Source organism: Pleurodeles waltl, chromosome 8 (assembly GCF_031143425.1).
Source record: "Pleurodeles waltl isolate 20211129_DDA chromosome 8, aPleWal1.hap1.20221129, whole genome shotgun sequence".
NCBI lineage: Eukaryota > Metazoa > Chordata > Amphibia > Caudata > Salamandridae > Pleurodeles > Pleurodeles waltl.
The window spans coordinates 1,423,229,346-1,423,249,883 of NC_090447.1; the positions used below are offsets into that span (position 1 = coordinate 1,423,229,346).

Consider the following 20,538-nt stretch of genomic DNA (forward strand, 5'->3'; position numbering starts at 1 on the left):
AGCTGCTTGCTGGGGCTCCTGACTTTAAAGACCTTCTTCATCATTTAAATTATGCTAGCATGTTAGATGAGTGTGCTTGAGGCCCTTTTAGTGGAACAGCCCTACTCAACTTTTTTTTTTCCCTGACAAGCTGGTTCTGAGGACTGGATCAGTATATTTGCTCAAAGTCTTGACTTTTTCAATTTGGCAAACTATCACTCTGCCGGCATTTGTTTAGCCTCCTCACCCTTTGAAAGAGAGAAGAGTCTGCACTGGCAGGACTCCAAAAGAGGGTGTTAAGCTTTTACATTGTTTGTACCGTGGGCCATTGAATGGACTATGAACTTTTTGTGGGTTACTTCAGTGCAAATAAAGGAAGAGCATTGCAGAAAGGGATTCTATCAAGGTGAATGGTCCTCTAAACAAAAATCTGCTATGCACTGGCCAGGGAGCAGCCACTGGAAGGACAGAGCTCTTTCCACGTGGGCTAAGGCTGCTATCACTGCGATAGCACGCAGAAAGCCCATCTTTAACATCTGCCAGGCTTCAACATGGGTGACATTGCGTATGTGCACAAAGCACAAGGGCCTTGATAGCCTGGGTTGGCAGAAAGGAGGCATTTTACTCATTTGGTCTTGTGCAACCTTTTGGCCCGAGTCCATTCTATGGACCTTCCACCTTTGGTAGCTATTCTAAGGTGAGGAATCTGCAATTATAAGTGTATATTAGAAGAACAAGTTACTTGCCTTCTGTGATGGGTTTTCTCTCAAAAGGTATCTCCATTGATAGTCGTAAGCTTTGAATAGTCCCACCCACATGGAGGGATCCCAGAGCACTTCTTTAGATGTTGGCCTTTCTTCAGTAAGGCCTGGAGAAACATTTACTGCTTGACAAATGTTCACAAAAGTTTAAAAAGCTATACTTTGGTCAGGTCACCTGAAAGTTTCAGGATGATACGTCAAAAGGGGGGGGTCCCCAAAACACTTTTGCACGATTCTAGGTCAGTGGGATTTTTCAAAATTTTGAGCAGGACTATAGCACAAACCACTGAACAGAATTGCACCAAATTTGGCAGAAAGCTAGATATTGGTTCCAAAAGCACACTTTTTGTGATTTGGTGTATATCCGTTCAGTAGTTTTGGAGCAATTAGAGTATAAAAAAGTATAGATTATTAGCGACCCAGATCCGACTGTCCCTGTGCAGATATCAGATTGGCTGTCAACACTTGAAACAAGAAGTGTTGACAGCCATCTTGGGACTCTGCTTCAGCTGAGTCCCAGGAAAAAGAAAGGAAAAAAAGGGGCAGGGTAAGGTACATTTAAAAAAAAAAAAAAAAACACGATCTGGATCCTATAATTTAGGGCTTCCATCAGCCCTGGGGGCTGCCACCGCCCGGGGTGATCAGTAATCAGAACGCAGGGAGACCACCACCTTCCTGGGGCAAAAGTTACATTTAAAATGGGGGGAGGCCCTGTGGCCCCCAGAGCCTTGGGGACCGTCGCCGCCCTGGGGCTAAATTAAATATGGAATGATGGTGGGCTGAGTCCATAGACCGCACAGTAAGGAGTCACCTCTGGCCTCGTGATTAAAGTCTGACATCCACACTAAAGGTTAAGGGTTCTAGTCTTGGTGAGTCTGTGGTCTTTTCCTGCTTTAGTTTATTTTCAACTATAAATGTTTAAGTTACATACTGAAAGGTAATCTCACTCTTTTCTTAATGGACAAAAATATTTTTCTTTTCAATTTGTCCAGAAATCTCATTCTAAGTATCTCATTCATCAAAGGCTTAATATTTCTCTCTCTCTCTTTCTCTCGCGCGCTCTCTCACTCTCTCAATCTCACTCTCTTAGGGGTGTGAATGGCTGCAGGACAGGCCTTGTGGCGCAAGGTTTGGTGATTAGAGGGGGTTGGCCACAGAGCCTGGCCTGTAGCCAACTGCCACTGTGCATGACTGAAGGCCGTGCATGGCTGTGGTTGGATTAATGTTTAGTAATAAATTACTATATGTTAAAAAAAAAACATAGAAATGTACTGTAAAAACAAAGGTTACAGTAAGTAACTATAACTCATGCCCTAAGGTAACTATAACGCGCATCTTTGCCATGCGCTTCTAATTACTCTATAATTACGGCACTCATGACATCTTCAACAACATCATTGATTATATCAATGTGGTTGCAGTAAAGTTTTTGATGAAAAAACTGCATGGCGGAGGCGCGAGTTATATTTACCTTAGGGCATGAAGTATATTTACTTGAGATAACTCTGTAGCAGATTAATTTCTTTGTTTTGTATGTTTAAAATGTTTACCTAACTATAACGCCCCTGTAGCCTTTTGTTTTTTTCAGTGAATATATATAGGAGAAGGGTTATTGGAGTAGTTGCATCTCTTTCAGAAATCTTTTTTTATTTTATTTTTAAAGATGTCAGTATAAAAGACAGTGTAGCCCCATAAGCTGCCCTAATGAAACTGTGAAAACAGCAGTTGCACCTTTAAGGGCCTATAGACCACCAGTATCTCATTGTGCCCAGCATGTGGAAGGTGCTTCAGTTTTTCTTTCCCGCTCCTGGTGACAGGATACTGGAGCACTGAGTTTGGCCTTTTATTTTCTTTAGAAATCTCTTGGGCAAATTTTGACAACTGTTTCATTAGATTGATTTTGCCTGTAGGAGTGTTTTCCTAGAACCTACTATACAAGGACATTGCTGTTCAAAATAGGGAAGGCAGGGTACACTCTATGGCTGCACAAATGCAGAATAGAGGGCACACTGTTTCACACATGGTGTTTCTGCCCAAAGCTATGACACTTTTAGAAACAGATTACCAAATCACTCAAGAAGGTTGTCGGGGAGAGTATAAATATGGAACCCCAGCTTGCTCCACTTTGGATATGGGGGCTGTAGGAAAGATACTCTTTTGGCATGGTTACCCCCACGTTTTGACTGCTTATCAGTATGCTTAGCATGTCTGCACTGGGATCCTGCTAACCACAACTCCACTGATTGGGTTCTCTCCTCCAAAATTGGCTGCCTTGGTACAATTAACACCCCATAATTGGCACCCTGGTGTACCCCCGTAAGGCCCTAGTATATGGGACTTGGATACCAAGGGCATTGGTACACCAGGGGTCCCCCACGGGCTGTATCATGTATTGTGCCACCCATGGGAGCCCAGGCAAACTACTTCTGCAGGCCTGCCTCTGCAGCCTGCCTGAAAAGGTGCATGCACCCTTTCACTACTGGTCACCTCACCTGGTTACTGTAAGTCACCCCTATGGTAGGCCCTCCTAGCCCAGAAGATAGGGTGCAGGTTCCTGTGTGTGAGAGCACCCCTGCATGAGCAGAGGTGCCCTACAAACTCCAGTTCCAATGCACTGGACTTCGTAAGTGCGTGGAAGACATTTTTACCTGTGTACTGGCCACAGGTCTGCACCTGTGTCCAGCTTACATAATGATAACTCCGAACCTGGGCATGTTTGGTATCAAACATGTCAGAATCATACCCCAATACTAATGCCAGTATTCCCCCAGATTCGGCATGGAGTGAAGGAGTCACTCCCCTGCATCTCCATGCACCTAAAGCAGGTACGTACCTCTGCTCTCCTGGTCGCTGGGGGTCACTTAGGTTTTCACATCTTGGGGGTCCCGAGTTCTCCCGTCTAACTACTCCATATCTTTGGCTGAGGGACTTCACATCCATTATCAACTGACGGTCACTTTACTACATTGACACTTTTCTGCATTACCTACGGACTGCCATCGACACACATCAAGCAAGAGTTTCTTTCAGAGGAGTGACTGTTATTAAGCAGACTGAAGTGTCACTCTTTCATGAAGATCTCCCATTCCATATTGAGAACAGTGTCATCTCTTCTCTGCTTGATGACTTCATTGATTTTTTCTGACGCTGAATGCCTGTCTCCTCATGAGTGTCTGAAGGATCAGTGGTATTAATATTCAGGCAATTGGAAGGACAAGATCACTCTATCTTCTGTCAGTCTGGGGAACGCATATGGATCATCACCTGCAGATCCAGGGCACAACGTCTCTGAGGGAGATTACTTATCACATCAGTCTCCCTGAGATACAAGCAATAAGCCAGAGATTTGCCGATCATTTCAAGTCATCTCCCAAGTGTTCAAAATGTTAAAGAAGTTTCTCTAAGCAGAGTCCTTTATGAAAATCACAAATGGATCCTTCATGACATCATGCGAAGCATTTTCAGCATGTGGGGCACTCCTCACATAGACTTATTCTCACTGCAGAAAACAAAAAATGCTGAGGCTTCACCTCAAGGAACTTCCAACTAGGGACACTGGGTAACGCCCTATGGATCGACTAGTCCGGCAAATTGTACCACGTTTTTCCTTTGATCCCCCTGATTCAAGCAGTTCTCATCAAACTGTCTCACTTGAGGGCCAGAACGATCTTGATGGCTCCAGAGTGGCCCTAACCCAACAATAGTGGTTCACAGGCATTCTCCACATGTTGGAGCATCCACACATGAGGCTGCTGTGCAAACTGGACCTTCTGACAAAGTTCAGTGGCCAGATGGTTCACCCCAATATCTACTCTTTCTGTTTGACAGCATGGCTTCTGAGCTAGTGCAGTATGGGCATTTGAATCTGCCACAAGACACTATGAACATTCTCAAGGAGGCAAAATGTCCATCATCTTGGTCTGCCTATTTATTGGAAGGTAAGAGATTCTGTATCTGATGTTCTGACAAGAACTTTGAACTGACCAAGTGCCAAGAAGAAGCAATTCTTACATACTTGCTTTCTTTTACCAAACCAGACTTAATTATTTTCTATAAAGGTTCATTTGCCAGCAATTGCTGCCTATGGAAAATGTCTTTCACAAACCTCTTTTTTCAAAATTCCTGTTATCAAGGATTTTTAGAGGGTTTGAAAAAGGTGTGCCCTCCCATAAGGGCTCTATCTCCTCCCTAGGAGCTGAATATAGTGCTTTCAAAATTCGGGCAATCTCCTTTTGAGCCTATTTATAAAAGCCTCTTTGCAGCATCATTCTTATACAGCTGCTTTCCTTGTAGCGATCACATCAGCACGTAGGTTGGTGAAATTCAGGCATTATGTTCTCACTGACCATACTCTGTTTTTCATTCGAGCAAGGTGATTGACGACTCATCCAAAGTTCCTACTGAAAGTTATTTTGGATTTTCACGTTAATGAGACCATTTCTTTACCTACCTTCTTTGAGCACCCTTCTACACCAGCTGAAAGGTCTCTCCATTCTCTAGACGTCAGGCGAGTCTTAAGGTTTTATCTGGATAAAACAAAAGATATCTGCAAGTCATACCAATTGCTTGTATACTAAGGGCCGGTATGTACAGATTTAGGCATGTCCAAAGAGTATATATTCCGATGGATAGTCTCTTGCAGTCTGTTGTGCTGTCAGAAGGCAAATAAGGTTCTGTCTGGTAGACCTAAAGCTCATTCCACCAGGATGGGGGTACAGATGCTTAATGAGAAATATTCCCATTGCTGATATCTGTAAAGGGACTACATAGTGATCTGTTCACACTTTTACCAAACAGTGTTGTTTGGATTCGGATGCTTAAGCAGATGCTCAAGTAGGACAGGCCTCCAGAGAAATTTGTTTGCTTAATCTGGTCAGTTGATTGGGTTCTCTTTCCTTTCCACCGCTGTGTTGTGGGGATGTGCTTGCTACTCTAGTCAAAGCTTGACGAATCACTCCAAAACTTTCCACACATCTGAATTGCAGTGCGTACTAGTTTAGAAAATTTCGTCAAACTGCACCAAAGTTATAGGCAAAATAAAAATGCTTTTCCTATGGAAGTAGGTCCTAACTAAAACTACATACTTGCTATCGCCAGATCTATCTGTCTATCTATCTATCTATGTAAAACGTTACTTGACATAACTCTAACTATAACTCGCACCCCCTCCATGCACAGTTGTTCGTCAAAAAGTTTACTGCACATATTACATTGACATTACCAATTATGTTATCAAAGATGTGCTGAGTTCCATAATTTGTGGGGTGATTAGCAGTGCATGGCAATGGCGCAAGTTATAGTTACCCGAGATAACTCTAAAACATGTGAGTTTATATGGTGTGATACGTTTAAAATGTGAGCCTAACTATAACTAACCAGCAACCTTTGGTTTTATCAGTGAATACGTAAAGTGATTTTCATTACTATACGTTAATCCAACCACCAGGCCCTATGGCAACACCTATAACGGGCCAACTCCTATAACCACCTGGCTATCTTTACTATATATCTTCAGATCAGGAGGCGCAATTTATATTTGTGGCTTATGCAATATTAGTGTATTAGCTGTTCAGTAATTTACCTTTAGCTTTTATTCATATTGCTTTATTTTCCCTAAGTGTTTTTTTTTTGTTTTACTGTTTCTATAGGGCATATATCATGGACGCAGCCTCCCTCTATAGGCAATGCAGACCCAGAAATATGCTTGTCATCCCAATCAGATACAAAAGGATACAATAAATTACTCCAGGTCATTTTGCACAGCACCCAAGGAAAATGAGCACATGAAACATAGTAGGAAAATGCTGGACATTCGGTTATCAGTAGAATATACGTACATGAAGTCTCAGCGCGCTTGTGCTTCTCTTACATATTATATTGTAAAGGGAACACACTCCTTCCACACAGGAGCTCCTGCGCTCCTCTTCTACAAAATACGGTATTTTCCAAACCAACACTACCAGGATCGGGCCCTCTGTTGACTATTGCCTTCCTGACCTAGTTATTGTGACAACAATGCCATGGTAGCACAGGTATGTGACTGATCTGGGGTGGGGAGGCACATCCACCTCTGTTAGTGCAAGCGAGGAGACCTCTCCCTGTCTCCCCACCTGCAGTGTAATCAGTGTGGCTGCCTGCGAGTGGGCAGCACAGCCACTGCAGGGACGGAGCAACCCGCCTCCATGTCCACAAGGTGCTTCGTCCCTGCTACGAGGGGTGGGAGGGAAGCACACCACTCCGGGCGACGCAGGGGACTCGAACCGGTCCTCCCGCTCACATCTCACTATGGTGGGGTCTCTCTGGGCTGCAGAGGTGAGGGGACTCCTCAATGGTTTCGGCCCGGGTCATGGCAGTGAATCCTCAGGAACAAGTGCCCGTCGTAACCCGGGGGCACCACACGGAGCGCGCTCCTCCGCACTGGCTCGCAGCTCTTCTTCACTTCTAATGCGCCTGGGAGGGCCACAGCAACACAACGGAGGTCGGGCACTCCACTCGCACTGCCGCTGCAACCAAAGAAGTCATGTAGACATCCCTCACAACGGGCAGCAACTTATAAAACACAGCGTCCTTTACCTTCTGGCAGAACTAGGGAAAACGGCACTCTTCACACGCTGGCAGACAAGTGGAGCACTCTGCAGGCTCCTAAATAGCACATACAGCGCTTCCCTCGCGCTGAGGAAATTAATCATAAAGCGCCCTTCATGCGTTTGAGAAAGGGAAAATGCAGGGGGAGAGAAGGGCACACCACCCAGCCCCTGGAGACAGCAATGGGGGCATAGGGCTGCAAGGCCCAAGCAAGCAGGTCGGCTTAATTGTTTAAATGCAGTGGCAGTCTCAGCACAACAGCAGAGCAGTCCCAATGCGGTTCCTGGTGAGTTCTTCGAGCAGAATAGGAGTCTGAACAACGCATGCTGGAACCATGCATGCCTAAACAACGCGGTCGGAACAACGACCGCATTGTTACCAGGAATGCCTACAACAAAAATTCGGTGTTAAAAGGCATTACTGGTAAAGGCATGCATGAACGGCATGCGTGGTTCCAGCATGCGACTCCCAACCCCAACCTCCCACCCCTAACACAATCGTACCCCGACTCCTCCACCCCGCCCCCTAAAACTACCACGACCCCCACCACCCCTAAAACCTAAACTACCCGACCCTCCCACCCTGCCCCTAAAACTACCACAAACCCCTAAAACCTAAACTACCCCGACCCGCCCCTAAAAACTAAAAATACCCCAACCCCGCCCCTAAACCACCCTGAACCCCCAACCCAAAAAACTAAAAATACCCCATTCCCCCACCCCTAAAACTACAGTGATCCCCCACCCCCAAAACCTAAACTACCCCCCCAACCGCTAAAACTACAGGCCCCCCTCAACCCCCTAAAACCTAAACTGCCCGCCCCTAAAACTACCCCGACCCCACCCCTTAAAACCTAAACTCCCTTGACCCCTCCCACCCCCGTCCTTTAAAAATAAAATACCTCAACACCCCGCCCCTAAACTGCCCCAATCCTCCGGCCCTAAAACTAAAAATACCCCAACCCCCGCCCCTAAAACTAAAAATGCCCACCCCTAAACCTAAAAACCCTGACCCCCCACCCCTAAAAACTAAAAATACCCCAACTCCCACCCCTAAAACCTAAATTGCCCGACCCCCCCAAACCTAAACCACCCCAACCCCACCCCTAAAAATATCCCCACCCCTAAAACGAAAAATGCCCGACCCCCTCCACCCCGCCCCTAAACCACCTGACCCCCAAATGCGAAAAATACCCAGACCCCCCCACCACGCCCCTAAAAAGAAAATACCCCAACCCCCCCCCACCCCGCCCCTAAACCACCCGACCCCCAAAAAACTAAAAATGCCCACCCCGCCACCCCGCCCCAAAAACAGCCCCAGCCCCACTTACCTGATCACATCCTCCAACGAAGCAGACTCCCTTCTTCTGTGTCTTAACCACGCATGTGCATTCAGCACATGCATGGTTAAGGCACCGAACAAGGAAGTTGTCGTTAACTAAAGCGTTGTTCAGCTTTCGTCGTCCACGACTTTGTTGTTCGGGAGTCGTGGTTAGGGATGTTTCCCCTTCCTGCAGCATCCAGTGTCCAGTGCATTAGTGTCTAAAAATGAGGGGGACAATCCCCTGTACTTGTACTCAGTTTGCAGAGCTTCCACAAAGGTGGAGGGGTTCCAACCAGCTCTAGCCACTACCAGGAATGTCCCCTTCTCCTCCAACACAAGCTCCAGAGATCAATAGGGGTAAACAAGTCCTTTATGTGAGGTTAGGGCACAGCCTTTACAGATGCATGGGTGGTCCGTCTCTACCTCTCTCAGCCCAGGAAAACCATTCAGTATGCAAATGTTACACCCCTACCCTGGCTGTCTGGAAAGTATGCACAAATCCCAGCTGTCACTCTACCTCAAACGTGGTTTGGAGTCAAGCTGCAAAAGCACCAGAGTTACAAGCACAGAGAAATGCCCACTTTCTAAAAGTGGCATTTCTACAATGGTAATAAAAATAAATCCACCTACGCCAGTAAGCAGCATTTCTCACTACCATTCCAACCATACCAAACATTCCCACTCCACCCCTTAGATCAAACAATACCACTTAGCCACATGTCAGCGCATTTCCAGTGCAATCCTGTGAGAGGAGCAGCACTTATAGTAGTGAGAAACTAACTAGGCTGTTTGTCACCACTAAGGCATGTAGTACATAAAGACATGTCCTTCCTTTTATACATACACAGCACCCTGCCTATAGGGCTATCAAGTGCCTACGATAGGGATGACGTAGGTGTAGCAAAAAGGGAGTTGAGGCCTTGACAAGTAGTTTGACTTGCTAAGTTAGTGTGGCAGTAAACTGCACATGCAGGCTCTGCAGTGGCATGCCTGAGACAAGTTGGAAATGCTACTTCTGTGGGTGCCACAAGCTGCGCTGCAGGCCCACTAGTAGCATTTAATTTACAGGCCTTGGGTGTAGGGGATACCACTACACAAGGGACTTACAGGTAAATTAAATGTACAAATCAAGTGTAAGCCAATCATACCGAGTTTTAGACGGGAGAGCACATGCACTTTAGCACTGATCAGCAGTGATAGTGCTCGGAGTCCTAGAGCCAACAGAAAGAGATCAGAAAAATAGGAGAAGGAAGGCAAAACATTTGGGGATGACCCGGTCTAACAACATACAAATGACATTTCTTGATTATACGAAGTTTTCAAAACATTATTAAAATTGTCAGTATTTTTTAAAAGTGTATGTTTCCTTACAGGTTTACTATGCAAAAAAGAAGAGACGGCATCAACAAGGTCAAGGAGATGATTCTAGTCATAAAAAGGAGAGGAAAGTTTACAATGATGGCTATGATGATGACAACTATGATTACATTGTGAAAAATGGGGAGAAGTGGATGGACCGTTATGAAATTGACTCTTTGATTGGCAAAGGTTCTTTTGGACAGGTAAGAACATATCTGGCACACATTTTGACTTGAAAGAAAATCTGTCATAAACTCACTTGATTCATACTAGATTGAACACTGATAACCCAAGAGTAGGTATGAAATTGATTAGCAGTATACCATATCACAACTGAAATAGATGGAGTGATTGATCGCCACTCTTGTCTGTGCAATTATGTAAGATGTGCAGTTTAGACAATTTGTTTTTGTGAATCCCCAAGCCATATTAGGAAGCTAGCATTCTGGTATGAGTGTGCTAGCAAACAAGACTAAAACATTTATTTAATGGTTACTCAGAGTGAGGTGGCAGATACCAAGTATCCTGTGTTTTCACCCATGAATAGGTATTTGTTTCCACTATTTAGGTTTGATGTTGTTTTTTCCATGCTTAGTATTTTGATGGTTACTTGTATCACAGATTGATCACATTTAGAATATCCCCAGGAGTAAAAAGCTGGAGAGCATTACATCAGTGCTCCCTGGTGCTGACAGGTAGTACCTTGTTTATCTCTAAAGACAGGCACAGACTGAGTGAAAAATAATACAGCTGTTACCTAGCTTGGATCCCATATTTCTTTAGAATTGTCTGTTTTCCCCACCAGCCTTAAGGAATTGAAGAATGGAATGCCACACTCCTGCTTAAGCCTTCTGCCCATCACACATAATGTCTCTGACAGATCCCGTAAATTTAACTTAAGTCCTTACAAAAAACATTTTGGGTTTGGTCAAAACCGTGTTCCGGTCTGCCTGTTAATACACAGGTCGCTAGTTGCCATTGTCCTGAAGGCCCAGTCGCTATCTGTGGTTCATAGTGAGCCAGGAGCATTTTAATTTCCCTCTGGCCTTGCCAACGCACCTCAAGTGTTCACAAAAGTAATGGTGTTCTTCGCAGCACTCCTTTACAGGCTTGAAACGGGAAGCCCAACACCTGAACCTGCCATTTAATGGGAACTCCTTATTTGGGTCGCATATTGATAATGAGATGGCTAAGATGAAATCAGAAGTGGACACGATGAAAGCAGTGGGTCTAGATAGGCGCAAAGACTATAGACGAAGGCACAGACCGTATGATAGGCACCCTTATCAACAGAGGGTTCAAACCCCTCATTGGTCCCAAAGACCCCAGCAGAGGCAAGGGCGACCATTTTTCCAGTCCAGCAAGATGACACAAGAACGTGGAACAAGCAGGCCACATCAGTCTCCCCCCCCAAAGCATTGGGCAAGCAATGAGGATTTGCTTCCCCTAATCCTGTTCACCACTCCAGTTGGGGGGGAGGGGGGGGAGAGAGTATTGCAAATGAGGTACACGAGTGGCACGTCATAAGCGACAAATGGTTGCGGAATATTGTCGAGAATGGACATTCTCTTCGTTTCAAGTCTCCTCCCCCCTCCGGTGCTCCCAACAAGAGCAAAGTGTACTCACCAGTCTTTGCAACAAAAGGAGGTTCTCATCCTGTAGCAAAAAGGAGCAATAGAAAAGGTTCCATCTTCTCAAAGAGGAAAAGGAGTGTACCCCTGATATTTCCTAGTGAAAAAGAAAGGCCAAGAAGGGATTTTCAGACCCATTTTAGATCTGAGACATCTGAACAAATAAATTCAAAAAGAAAAGTTCAGAATGCTGGGCCTCCATTAGATTTTTCCTTGGCTTCGAGGGGACTGGATGTGCTCCATAGGTCTGCAGGATGCGTACTTTCATATCCACACCCGGTTATAGCAAAGCACCAAAAATGTCTTCGCTTCGTAGTGGCATCGCAACACTACAAATTCAAGGTGCTGCCCTTCGGGCTAAAATCAGCCCCTCGAACATTCTCCAAATGTGTAGTGACCATAGCGGCGCACTTCAGAAAAAAGAATATCTTCATTTATCCATATCTAGACGATTGGTTGCTAAAACCCATCACTGCAGAGCAAACCTTGAATCATCTCAACACAGTGCCTAACACCTTCATTTCTCTGGGTCTGCAGGTCAATTTTCAAAAGTCCAACTCAGACACTGCATTACCTAGGGGCAATGCTAGACACCAATGTAGAAAGAGTGTATCCTTCGGAGGAGAGACTATCATCAATAGCACAGAAGTGCCACACACTTCTTCACACTCTGAGGCCTACGATCAGACAAATAGCATCACTACTGGGCTCCATGGCCTCCTGAATTTTCATTGTCCCGCATGCCAGATTGCAGATTAGACTTCTTCAAGAGAATCTGGAAGATCAGTGGAGTCGACTCACAGCCAAATGGGAAGAGAGAATAACCCTTTGAACTGTGGCAAAGACATCATTACATTGGTGGACTTTCAGTCAACATCTGTTGGGCGGGGTTCCTTTTCACCAGATCACTCCTTCCAAAACCCTTGTAACAGATGGATCACTACAAGGTTGGGGAGCTCACATGGGGCCTCTCCAAGCACAGCGCCTATGGTCGAAAAAGGAACAGAGTTACCACATCAATCTGCTGGAACTGAGAGCGATCCATATGGCTCGCGGGTCTTTCTCCATCCCTCAAGGGAAAGTCCATTTTAGTCCAAACAGACAACATGACCTCGGTGTATTAACTGAACAGACGGGGGGGACAAGATCTCGTCCTCTGTCTCGAGAGTCACAAACCATCTGGCACTGGTTAATAGCGAGGAGGATGTCAGTCACAGCGGTCCACCTTCTGGGGGAACAAAACTCAAAAGTGGATTTCCTAAGTCGAAGTCTATCAGACTCCCACGACTGGGTGCTTCACGATGACGTCGTAGCAGACATTTCCCATCGGTGGGGTCATCCTCAATTAGACCTGTTTGCAGACATCAACCAAAAATGCCCAGATTTCGCATCCAGGTTATACCGACCAGGGACGAAGGGGAATGCCCTGTTGATAGACTTGTCAGGGACATTTCTCTATGCTTTTCCACCGATTCCCCCCTGATACCTGCGGTGATCAACAAGTTTTACAGGTCAAAAACCAGGATCATACTCATAGCCCCGGAATGGCCTCCGCAATACTGGTACACAGATCTCCTCCGGTTGTCAGAACAACCTCACATGAGGCTGCTGTGCAGACTGGATCTTCTCCACAGTTTGGGAGGGATACTTCTGCATCCCAACCTTCCCTTGCTGAGCTTGACAGCATGGCTCCTGAATTCCTGCAGTATGGACATCTAGGACTCTCGCAGGAATGCATGAATATTTTAAAGGAGTCCAAAAGACTATCGACGCAACACTCATATGCGTTCAAATGGAAGAGGTTTTACATGTGGTGCAGGCAGCACGATTTCAATCCTATCCTGGCTCAGGAGGAGGTTATCTTACCTTAGCTCCTACATTTTGCGAAGTCAGGGCTGCAGTTTTCATCCATTAAGATACATTTATCTGCCAGTACAGCTTATCGTAAGTCACCCTTGCAAAAGTCATTCTTTACTATGTATAGGAAGTTGGCTTTGTGTATACTCTCTCAAAGTGAGAGATAGTGAGCACAGAGTCCAAGGGTTCCCCTTAGAGGTTGATAGTGGCAAAATAAGATAATACTAATGCTCTATTTTGTGGTAGTGTGGTCGAGCAGTAGGCTTATCAGAGGGTAGTGTTAAGCATTTGTTGTACACACACAGGCAATAAATGAGAAACACACTCTCAAAGACTTAAATCCAGGCCAATAGTTTGTATATAGAAAAATATATTTTCTTTATTTCTGATGGATACAACTACCTGTGGATTCCTCACCTTATGAATTCGATCCTTGCGCCAGCATCCGACGGAAAGTCTTCTTCCTAGCTGTCTACGTCGACGAGGACGTCATAATGGCACGGCTCTGCGTGACTCCGTCTGACGTCAACGTGCCAATAAGAGGTCCCCGTCGGCGTACTAATGTCAGTTTTTCCTTTTTCCGTGCATTCGACTCCAACGGTTTTTTCTTCCTGGCCCGTTGGTAAATGTAGCGATCTCTTGAAGTTACAATGTCGCCTCCGAAGAAGTCCGGGTTTAAGCCGTGTAGGGAATGCGGAGGTCGGATGTCAGTGACCGACCCCCATTCGGATTGTATTTGGTGTTTAAGCTCCGAACATGATGTGGAAGGTTGTTCTTCGTGCCAGAGCATGAATCCGAAAGCTCTGAAGGAACGCGAAGCGAAGCTCTTCTTGGCCAAGGCAAAGAAGAAGGAACACAAGAAGGTTTATTCCCATACTTCTCCCAAAAAACATAAGAAGCAGCGTCATCATGACTCTTGGCGCCGTCATGACTCTCTGCTCCGTTCGGAGCGGAGCCGATCGAGGAGTCGTTCGAGGTCAAGATCTCGTTCGTCACGGCGCCAGAAGACGTGGGAGATGAGTCCTACGGTCACGCCTCAGCCGGAGAGTCCGGGGTTGTCACCAGCGCCTTCAGTCTGTGAGGTCACTCAAGGTAGTCCTCGCTTCTCATCGGCGCCGAGGGATCCTGATGTTCCCCAGATGTCTACACAGCAGTACCCGGCTTTCCCGACTCCAGGGACGAATCCGGCCGCATTTTTGAATGCAATGTATGCTGTTTTTCAATCCATGGCCCCTGCTGGTGCACCGGCGGGTCCCACGGGGCCATTGGCATTCAATTTGGGTTTGCCGGCATCGTACAGGGCTACTCCATTCATGCCCTTCTGCCCTACAGAGACTGGTGGTCTGGCGCTGGGGGTTTCCCCTGGTAGGAGTCCTTCGCCCGGGACCGTGGATCCGTCGGCTTCTCATCCGACTCCTTCTCCGCGCCATCCGGCGTCATTGATGGACTCATCCAGACCGGCTCCATCTCCTTCTGTACATTCGGCGTCGAGGAGGTCATCTGCTGACTTCAGGCCGGCGCCGGCTGAATCTGGGAGCCTTCCGGAACCAGTTCAAGGTCTGAGATCGTCGGCGTCGATGGAGTCCTTGTCGATGCCGGCTCTTGAGACGCATTTAAGATCTCGAAGGAAGGCGTTGAGGCTTCTGAAGGAAGAGGAATACAGAAGGCTTGAGGAAGGTGAGATAGAGCCTTCTGATGATTTCCAGGGACTTGCCACTGCAAGTGGTTTGGATACTTCCCCGGAGTGGGACATTCCTTCTCCGGGGGAGTTTACTGAGGAGGCCGCCTCTTTCCATGCTGTGGTGAGGAAGGCAGCTGACTATTTGGATTTGCCTTTGTCCACGGCAGAAGTTAAGACTAACCTGCTCACAGAGGTTCTTCATCCTTCTTCCTCCAGTGCTGACCCTTTGTTGCCTTTTAATGAGGCTTTGACTGAGCCTATTATGGACCTATGGAAAAAGCCGGTGACATCTCCTGCGGTGAACAGGGCAGTGGCGAGAAGGCATAGAAGTGCCCCAGGAGATCCAGTTTTTCTATCTTGTCACCCGACTCCGGAGAGTTTGGTGGTTCAGGCATCATGTTCTGCAAAGTCTGCCCCCGGTACATTCCCTGGTGTTCCGACAGACAGAGAATCCAAGAGGATGGAGCAATCCTCGAATAAAATGTTCTTCTCTTGCAGCATGGCCCTGAAAGCTACCAATTCCACCTGTGTGCTAGGCAGATACATTCATGCCCTAATGGACTCTGCTAAGGAGATGGCAAAAGATCTGCCAAAGGAAGTGCAAAAATCTTTTGGGGCCCTTTTCTTGGATGCGCGAGCTGCTGCACAGCAGATTATTCAATCTGGCTTGGATACTACGGATTCTATTGCCAGGGCCATGGGAACATCGGTGGCTACGAGAAGGCATGCCTGGCTAAGGTCTTCGGGCTTCTCGTCGGATGTACAATCCACTTTAATGGACCTTCCATTTGATGGGGAAAAGCAGTTTGGGGACAAGGCAGACTCTGCCCTTGAACGGTTTAAGGACTGTCGGGCTACAGCTAAGTCCCTGGGTTTGCAGACCCCTTCTGCTACATTGTACAGGCCTTTTCGTAGGTTTCGAGGGTTGCTAGAGGTTCTGCCTTTCGTAGGTCTCAATCTTATGCCCAACAACCTGCCAACCCGCCCTATCGTGCCTTCAGAGGGCGAGGTAGGGGTAGGGCTAGAGGTCCAGCCCAGCAGCTCTCCTCTTCTTCTTCTTCTTCATCCTCCTCTGGTGGACAACAGCAGAAGCAGCCCTAGTTTTCCCCACTTTATCAGTGACACTTCTCCTGTAGGGGGAAGATTGAGTCTTTTTCTGCAGCAATGGAGGTCAATTACAACCGACTCGTGGGTGCTAGGAATTGTGGAAAAGGGCTATGTTCTCCCCTTTCAGGAGTTTCCTCCTCCCTCCCCGTCCCTCCTTTTGTTCAGAAGAACATCTTCTGTTGTTGCAACAGGAGGTTGTAGTCATGTTGGCAAAGGGCGCTATAGAGTTGGTACCATTGCAGGAAAGGGGTCAGGGGTGTTATTCAAGATATTTCCTGATTCCCAAAGTGGACGGTCGTCTAAGGCCGATCCTAGACTTGTGGATTTTGAATTTGTTCCTCAAGCAGGAAAAATTCAAAATGCTGACCCTAGCGCAGGTGCTATTGGCGTTGAACGAAGGAGACTGGATGGTGTCTGTCGACTTGCAGGACGCGTACTTTCATGTTCCCATAATCAAGTCGCACAGGAAGTATATCCGTTTTGTGGTCGGATCGCAACATTACCAGTTTGCGGTTCTCCCGTTTGGTCTTACTTCAGCACCCCGGGTCTTCACAAAGGTGATGGCAGTTGTTGCAGCACATCTCAGAAAGAGGGAGGTAGCGGTTTTTCCCTACCTGGACGATTGGTTGATCAAAGCCAAGTCTCCAGAGATTGTGTTGTCTCATCTGCGAATGACAACGCAGTTGTTGTCCGATCTGGTTTTTTTGGTGAACGTACCCAAATCTCACCTGGAGCCCTCTCAACGCCTCCTGTTCATAGGGGCAGTATTGGACACGACAAGGTTTCGGGCCTACTCCCCGCCTCAGCGGGTACGGGACATTCAGGCGCTGATTCCTTGGTTTCAAAGAGGAACGGCAGTTCCAGTCCTCAAAGTCTTACGCCTGCTAGGTCTGTTTGCTTCTTGCATTCTGTTGGTCACTCATGCTCGCTGCATATGAGGGCTCTTCAGTGGTGTCTCCGCAGACAGTGGTTCCAGCACAAGGGGGATCTCAGGGATTCAATAAAGATCTCCCGGGACGCTGTAGCGGATCTTCATTGGTGGACAGTGGACGGCAACCTTTCCCAAGGAAAACCGTTTTCACTACCACCTCCGGTGGCCACAGTGATATCGGATGCTTCTACTCTAGGGTTGGGAGCTCATCTGGGGGACCTGGAGATCAAGGGTCGTTGGTCTCCAGCGGAACAGATGTTGCATATCAATCTGTTGGAATTGCGGGCTGTACGTTTGGCGCTCAAAGCCTTCCTCCCTTCCCTTCGCGGTCAGTCAGTTCAGATCCTGACGGACAACACTACCGCAATGTGGTATATAAACAAGCAGGGAGGAGTGGGGTCGTATCTTCTTTGCCGAGAAGCCCTACGACTCTGGTCCTGGGCTCAGGACCATCAGATTTGCTTGATGGCAAATCATTTGGCCGGAGTGTTGAATGTACGTGCGGACGTTCTCAGTCGTCACTTCTCATTAGATCACGAGTGGCGTCTCCATCCGGATCTAGTCCTCCACATCTTCGAGATGTGGGGTACTCCTCAGGTGGATTTATTTGCCACTCGGGAGAACGCGCATTGCCCGTTATTCGGCAGCCTCCAGTATCCGATGCAACGGGAGTTGGGGGACGCGTTTCAGATGTCCTGGAACGGCCAGTTGCTTTACGCGTTTCCCCCCCCATACCCTTGATTCCTCGGGTTTTGAGGAAGGTTAGTCAAGACCGGGCCCAAGTCATATTGATAGCACCAGACTGGCCGAGAAGGGTATGATATACAGACCTACTTCAACTCTCTCAGTGCCCTCCGCTCCGTCTCCCGCTCAGGGCAGATCTCCTCTCTCAATCGCAGGGGCAGGTTCTACACCCCCACCTCCAGAGCCTGCACCTTCATGCCTGGAGATTGAACGGGGCAACCTGAGTTCTTTTTCTCTCCCACCGGATATAGTGGATGTTATACTATCGTCCAGGCGACACTCCACTAAGTCTATTTATGCCGGAAGATGGGCAAAATTTGTGTTGTGGTGTGGAGAGAACCAAAAAGATCCTTTAAAGGCCCATCTTTCAGATGTACTTTTGTTTGTTCTCAGTTTGGCGAAGAAAGGCTGTGCTATAGCTACAGTTAAGGGTTATTTGGCAGCTCTGTTGGCGTTTCTTTGCCTTCTGGATCAGCCGTCTTTATTCAAGTCTCCCATTGTACATAGGTTCCTTAAGGGTTTGGTGAATAGCTTTCCTCCTACTCCTTTTAACATGCCTCAGTGGGACTTAAATCTTGTTTTAACATTCTTAATGGGTTCGCCTTTCGAGCCCATGCATTCATATCCATTGAGATATTTTGCCTTCAAGACTGTTTTCTTGATCGCAATTACTTCTGCTAGGAGGATTGGAGAGCTTCAGGCACTCTCCGTTAAGCCCCCTTTCACTATGTTTTTCCCTGATAAAGTGGTTCTAAAAACCAGGGCTGCTTTTCTGCCGAAAGTTGTCACCCCTTTTAATTTAGGGCAGAATATCACTCTTCCTGCTTTTTACCCTCCTCCCCACCCGTCTAAAGAAGAAGAGAGACTCCATAGGTTGGACCCTAAGAGGGCCCTGAGTTTTTATCTCGAAAGAACTAAAGACTTTTGTTTGGATGAGCAACTGTTTGTTGGATATGCTGGTCAGCAAAAGGGCAGAGCTGTACAGAAAAGGACACTCTCCAGGTGGGTCATCTTGTGTATCAAGATCTGTTACTCTTTGGCAAAAAAGGTCACTCCTGAAGGTATCAGGGCCCACTCTACTAGAGCTAAATCTGCATCCTCGGCTCTGGCGAGGGGAGTTCCATTAATAGATATATGTAAAGCGGCAACTTGGCGTCCCTCCATACTTTCGTGAAACATTACTGTTTAGACTCTGAGATGAGGAGGGACGGTCATTTTGCTCGCTCGGTATTGCAAGATTTCTTAGTGTAATCAGGCGGGCACCCACCACCGAGTGCGGGACTGCTTGGGACTCTATTCATAAGGTGAGGAATCCACAGGTAGTTGTATCCATCAGAAGAACAAGTTACTTACCTTCGGTAACGCTTTTTCTGGTGGATACACTGACTACCTGTGGATTCCTCACGGTCCCTCCCGCCTCCCCGTTGCCTGCCTGGTTACACTCTTATTTTGCAGTATTTAGATTAATATTTATTCTTATATTTTTATATTTATATATATATATTTGTTTGTATATGAAAGCGCATATATATATATATGTATATTTATATGTATATAGTGATATTTCTCTATTTATTTTTGTATATTTATGTATTTCAGCTCTCAATAAGAATGGATTGTTTAAATGGTCAAGGTTTTTGTGTGTGTATATCTTTCTATATTATTTATCAATTTTCATGGTCGGTTTACTCCTATTTGCTTTAAGGGCATGAAAAAAGTGAGTTGACACTGACGTTAGTACGCCGACGGGGACCTCTTATTGGCACGTTGACGTCAGACGGAGTCACGCGGAGCCGTGCCATTATGACGTCCTCGTCGACAGCTAGGAAGAAGACTTTGTCGGATGCTGGTGCAAGGATCGAATTCATAAGGTGAGGAATCCACAGGTAGTCAGTGTATCCACCAGAAAAAGCGTTACCGAAGGTAAGTAATTGTTCTTTTAGAACCACAAGATTTAAGATTTGAGGTAAGTACATAAAATGCAAGGTACTTCACACAGGTAAGTATAGAACTTTGATTTAAAACAGTAGTACACACAGTTTTGGTTAAAAAGGCAATAAGCTATTTTAAAAGTAGACGCTGCAAAAATCAACAGTTCCTGGGGGAGGTAAGTTTGTTTAGGTTTCTCAGGTAAGTAAAGCACTTACACAGTCAGTCTCCTAGACATAGGCAGCCCACCATTGGGGGTTCAAGGCAACCGCAAAGCCGCAGCACCAATAACACAGGGCCGGTCAGGTGCAGAGGTCAAAGGAGGGCCCAAAACACGTAGGCACCTGTGAAGAACAGGGGTGCTCCGGTCCTAGTCTGCTTACAGGTTAGTACTGGGTTCCCTGGGGGGGGGGGGCTTTAGAGGGGGGGGGTTGGGTGTTTGTAGAGCACAGGGGGTGGGGGAGAGGACACACAAGCCCACAAAACACACCCTCAATGGCACAGGGGCGGCTGGGTGCAGTGGATAAAGTTGGCGTCGGGTTTGCTGTTGAAAGCAATGGAGGGACACAGGGGTCACTTAGGCGATGCAGGCAGGGTACAGGGGGGCTTCTCAGGCCAGCCACCGACTGGGCTAGGAGGAGGGCCGCCTGC

The 20,538-nt window shown here is 46.8% G+C and overlaps 1 protein-coding gene across 2 annotated transcripts in view; it reads left to right on the forward strand.

The window, feature by feature from the left end:
- Positions 1-20,538, forward strand: part of DYRK1A (dual specificity tyrosine phosphorylation regulated kinase 1A) — a 633,571-nt gene that overhangs the window by 313,071 nt on the left and 299,962 nt on the right. For both annotated transcript variants that reach the window (XM_069202549.1, XM_069202550.1), the window contains exon 6: positions 10,022-10,210. In XM_069202549.1, coding sequence (XP_069058650.1) covers positions 10,022-10,210 — 189 coding nt within the window. The remainder of the gene's footprint in view (positions 1-10,021; positions 10,211-20,538) is intronic.